Source organism: Arachis hypogaea, chromosome 14 (assembly GCF_003086295.3).
Source record: "Arachis hypogaea cultivar Tifrunner chromosome 14, arahy.Tifrunner.gnm2.J5K5, whole genome shotgun sequence".
In the NCBI taxonomy this organism is placed as follows: Eukaryota; Viridiplantae; Streptophyta; class Magnoliopsida; order Fabales; family Fabaceae; genus Arachis; species Arachis hypogaea.
Window position 1 is genome coordinate 6,776,369 of NC_092049.1, and position 5,947 is coordinate 6,782,315.

Consider the following 5,947-nt stretch of genomic DNA (forward strand, 5'->3'; position numbering starts at 1 on the left):
TTTCAAAATTTCTAATAGGCGGAAATAAATTCTAAATTGCTTGAACAGGCAGCCGACTTGACACTTGAAATAAAATTTACTTTGATTACAGGCACTGTTTATTGAGGAGATGCTTGATGACTCGACCTTCTATGCTAACCAAACAACACATAGACCAGTAATTTCGGAATATCCTATAATACACCCTGCAGAGATTGGCGAGCAAAACGATGACTCGTAAGAAACCTTATAAGTTTTTATTGATTGTTGAATTCTGAATCACTGAGAGACATCAATGAATTTGCTAACCTGTGATGAAAAAATTTTCCTTTTGCACAACTAAAAGAGACTGCTAACATATTTATTGACGTTTTTATTGTGCTATACATTGCTTTTCCTGCCAGCCTTGGTTAAGGAAGATAATATTTTTTACAGTACCATTCCATCTGCTATGATGATGTACCCTTAGAAATTAAGTTGGTTATAGACTTGAATAAACTTTTTTTAAATATACAAGGAATGATTAGTTTGGGTGACAACATGGATGAGGGAGTGCCAATGGAGGAGTAACTACAATATTAAGGTAATTATAAAATAAAATTGGTTTCATGGTTTCATATATTATCTCAAAATTTTAATCTAACCTATGCGTCTGAATTTTTTTTTTCTCTTAGGTAAATGACAGCACTAGATTACGGCTGGCTATTGATCTGGTCATGAATCCGTTCAATTTGAAATCCCAGGAAGTCCTTGAGGCAGCAAAGAAATACTACAACGAAATATCCAAAAAGGAAGAGCGATTAGTTAAGGGGATAGGAACTATGCTCTGAGTTATTTATACCTAAGGCATTAAAATAGTTGTGTCCATTGCATAAACTTTTAATAATTTAATGCTTGCAATAACTTAATCTGATTATGTTATTTGAAGGACTTTATGTTAATTTTTTATTTAGGTTTTGTGTTGCGCTTACTGATTGAGAAAAAGCTACTAGGTCATAAAAATTATGATTATGTTATTTGAAGTACTTTATGTTAATTTTTGAATGGAACACCACATTTTGTTATGTTAATAAAAAAAGGTTTGAATGATTTCCTATATTTTGTAAATCAATTCAGTAAACATGATTTCAATAATTTACCTAAATATAAACACAAGATCAAACTTATTATATTTTTTTTATTTTATATTGTGTAACCTTCGTTATGTTTATTCATTTAGTGATACGTATACCAATGAATGGTTATTAAACTACATTTACCTTTACCAAAACAAGAGTAATACAATTCAAATAGAGTTTATTATGTGTATTTATTATTTAGTTTAGATTTTCGAAAAGGTTTGATTAGTGATGAGGTTTGAATCCTAATGGATGGCTTCAAGATATCCCTTCAACTTCATATCCAACCGGTGTGACGTCTGGTTTTACCCTCTTTAAAAGTAAAACTTGACTTCCTAGAAAAAATCATATGACAACAACATTTTAAACCCTCTCCTAATTCACTCACCGCTCCTATCAACTTCAGAAACTAGTCAATAATCTTAGCAAACAAAGATGGAGCCAGAATTCCGGTAAGCATATAACTATTGTCTGCTTTTTGTTCAATTTTTTTTCCACAGACATGACCATCTGTCTTTGCATGGTTTGTAATTTTTAACATTGATTACTTCTCAACTTTCTGTTCTGTCTTTCCATGGTTTTTTTATTTTAAACAATACTGACTTTTCATTTTTTGGTTCGTGGTGGCTAGTTACATCAATGCCTTAAGGAACGTAAGAAGATGCCCTGACCAGACTTTCATCCTAAACCTATTCCCAACAGATGTAAGTTTATTTCAGACGTCGCAGACGCTAATTCTTTTTACGTTTTTTTATCTAATTTTTTTCAAAATCTGTTTAACATCTAATTTTGTTTCTCTAACTATAGGAAGATATAAGGTTTTCACAGCACATTGTATGGAACTTTTCGTTCTTCACAACCAGTGATCTCTACTTCATAGACAGACAAGACAACTGTCTCCATATCCACCCAAATAGAGATGGTGATAAGTACTGGATCAAAGCAGCTGACATAGGGAGGATAAGATCTCTCTATCGACCAACTCCATGGCTTATTCTGGAACTCAGTTACGTAGGTTGGGGTATCTTCTACATGCTTGCATTTGACAATACTCATTCGAAAGAAATGCCCAGAGCCGTTGATGAGATATATGCCTCCAACGTATTGCCGGACCAAATCAAACAGTGGCTGGCGGACAGATGCAAGGTACACCCGTTGATGAGATATATGCCTCCAACGTATTGCCGGACCAAATCAAACAGTGGCTGGCGGACAGATGCAAGGTACACTTCAACAAGGATGCACAGGTGGCTGCGTTTGAGACCAAAAGGTTATTACGCCGGCAGCATCGGAGGCAACAAGGTTCACCACCGCGTTCTCACGAGTCAAGGTAACAATAACTTGTTTACTTAGGAAAGTAAATTTACAGACTTTCTTATATTCATTGTTGTATAATAAATTTTCCAAAATTACTGCAGGTTCAACCGCCATCAACAGGGGGGAGGTGCAGTGGCAGGACCTAGTAGGAGGGCAGTCGCAGGACCTAGTAGGAGGTATGGAAGAAATTCGCCATCTGACTCTTCCGACTCGTCTGTGAACCAGATAACACCATCATCGTAAGACATAACATGACAAATTAATTTGTTTAAGGTTTATTGGTGAACTAATGTTTTGTAATAGTGTTTCGGTAGCCATGTCTATATGTACATGTTTACTTTTGTGGACATCTTCGATTAGTATTCTGTGTAATAGCTTTGATTTTCTGAATGTAAATTATCGTGTTGGAAATCGTTATTTTGTTAATGTATATATATCTATTGGTTTATTTTTGATCAAGTCTCACACAAGTCTACCATCAGAAGAATTTTTTTATTCCAGTCATTATTTGTAAGAACATTTGGTAACAAATACAAAATGTGGTGTGGGAAACTTGACTGTTGTTTACCTGTGGCTACATGGATGAGGGTGTGGCAGTGGTAACTGGTAACATCCTAATTAGGTATTGGAAATACTTTATGCTGAATCTGCGGAAATGATTAAATTGGGAGTAACATGATTTTCTTTAGGATGAGGGGTTGTAATGGTGTGATAAGGCCAACAATATTAGAAATCAAGTAAACAGATGAGTGACTATATTAGCAAAGTAAAACTTAATAGGGAAAATTGGCGGCTGCTTCTAATTTCAAACTTAATAAACAAAAAATCAAAGCTTATTGGAGTATGTTGGAATTCCAACGGAATTTATTTACTAGGATAGGCAAAAAAACTTTGGTAGACGAGACAAATTTAATGGTACACAACACCTAGTTCAAACAGGTTACGATAACACCGGTAAATACAATATTCTGCCACATCAATTCTCGTTGGATGCAACATCTCACACAATTAATAAGTTAGAGAAATTTAGGTTTATTACTTAAAAGAGAGCAACAGACTTCAACCATTCAAAAACTACAAAGTAAACACAACCGAAAACCAAGACTACGAAACGCGCGTCTAGTAAAATGACTAAATTCCAACTTCCCTTGCCGATTATTCCGGATGAACTGCTACAAGAAATCTTCCTGCGAAGTAGTGCCAAAGCTATAGGGAGATGTATGTGCTTGAATAAATTCTGGCACCGACAGCTACGCCAACCAGAGACATGCATACAACACATGCGAAGGCAGAAAATGTTAGATCAACATGTTTTGTTTCATGTTGGATACTCACTACTGTTAATGGGTTCAGATTCACTATATATAGTGAATGCTGCTTCTGGAGAAGAGGTGCATATTCAGCAACCTTTCGGAGTTGGCATCTATGGGTGGTTTCGTATTGTGGGAGTGTCAAACGGGAACATATGTTTCAAGTTCTCCCGTGAACAAGACGACACAAGACTTTTGGTATGGAATCTGACAACACAATGCTCTAGAGAGATTTTCGACCCCCACAGGGACCACGGTAGATCGTATTTCCCAGTATATGGTTTCGGTCATGTACCAAACTCAGATGCATACACAATCATACATATGTGCAAAAGGGACATAGCTGATGCCTACGTTTTTTTCTCTAGATATTGTTCAAGGCGTTCTACATGGTTTCACTGCGTTGATTGTCTCCCTGGTGTAGAAAAAATTGACCCTAACTCTGTTTTTAATAATGGTCATGCGTATTGGATAACTGGTACAGGAGATAGCTATGCTACACCCAAGTCTGTTTTATGTTACAGTGTTGAAGATGAATCATTTAGCGAGGTGTCTATTCCAGTCGGTGCAATATATACCGTTCACAATTTACTAACCCACAAGGAAAAAGTTGCACTACTTGCTCATACACACAATGAATTTGGTTATGTCGCAGCAATTTGGCACTTGAATAAAGACGCCGGTGGAAACAGAATATTAGAGCAATACTGCAGGTTTGCGAGTCGAAGCATCAGAGAAAATCCAATACTATTCGTGGATGATAACCTACTTTTGTTGGTGAACAATTCAAAGGAAAGAGAGTTACTCGTCAATTACAGGTACAGAGAGCTTGTGTTGACAGAATATGACATCGAACATGGCACTAGAAATCTTTTGGTGAGGAGAGCATGGCGATACCCAGAAACGTCACACCCGATCACAGTAAGGTCTACACTCAAGTATTTTGCAGGGATGTTTCCTGTCTAGAAATAATTGACATTTAGATCTACTCCGACTACATGTATTGTGGTACTTGGTTGAAACTCTATATTTAGTATTCCGGTTGATGTTAATTATGTTTTTTTTTGTTAATGAAATCCCCAGAACTGTTATGACACTGGTTAATTCCTAGTGTTTTTTCTTTCAGTTGGTCTTTACAACTGTATGTTTTACATTGGTTTGAAAAAGCCAAAATTAAGAGAAATGGTTGCATAACAACCTCAATCTATCTAATTCGATGTGTCATGTAGTGTTCCTCATGTACAGGAGATTTATAATGGTGTTATTCTGTTTCTAACCATCCTAGTATAGGGATTATGTGAGAAATATCAGTTAACCTACTAACATTTTAGGCGAATATTCAATCAAGAAATGCTATTCCAAAAAAAGATTGATCAAATTAACGGTTAACACACACATGAATGGAATAAATAGTTACCTGGAAAAATTTGGTTTTCTTTTAAATTTCCGGAGAGAGTTGGGCTTAACAGGTTTCAAGCCAGTTGCTGCATTAATCCTCACTTGAATTATCCACTAATTGTTTTTGTAGCTGGCCCAAATTGATAGATAGCCCACTTTACTTTTAGATAGACTTGAACTACCAAAAAATAAATGTCTTTCCAGGTTAGTTGACCTAGCCCAATCCCAAGTATGACAGAAAGATTAAATATTCAGTTAATTAAAGTAACAAACGCTGGAGAAAAAAAATTTGGATGACCTTTGATCATATACTATGTTACACCTTAATACCTAACCAGAACTCATCCGGAATAATCGTGAATCGAGACAATTCGACCTATAATTCGACCAAAATTTTCCTATGTAACACGATTCGACCAAAAAAGACGACATATAAACAGACATATAAACGGGCAATGTTACAAGAGAAACTTACATGATGGCCCTGGGTTTCAGGAGAACAATTGTATACACCACTGCTTTGTTGGACGATGGCATAACGTAGCCCAATGCACGGTAAAACCTGCAATAAGCCATATACTCGTTCAATATTACTTTATAAGAAGAAAAACAGAGCAACCCAGTACATGGTAACTTGGTAAGACCTGCAATAAGCCATTAGCACTCCATAAACAAACTCCAGGTTGCACTCTACCTCCACGGCCATGTCGCTGAAATGATCAACCCATTAGCACTCGTTCATTTACTTTGGCTTATAGAGTAATAGGAATTCAATCAAGTGCATGAAGGGGTGAATAAAGTCAAACAAATTGAGCAAACAAAGGA

At 36.1% G+C, this 5,947-nt stretch overlaps 1 protein-coding gene across 1 annotated transcript; it reads left to right on the forward strand.

Annotated features, from left to right (window-relative positions):
* Nucleotides 1-3,541: 3,541 nt before the first annotated feature.
* On the forward strand, nucleotides 3,542-4,690 carry LOC140178445 (F-box/kelch-repeat protein At3g06240-like). The gene has a single exon (XM_072215525.1). The coding sequence runs from the start codon at nucleotides 3,542-3,544 to the stop codon at nucleotides 4,688-4,690; it is 1,149 nt and encodes a 382-aa protein (XP_072071626.1).
* Nucleotides 4,691-5,947: the final 1,257 nt, after the last annotated feature.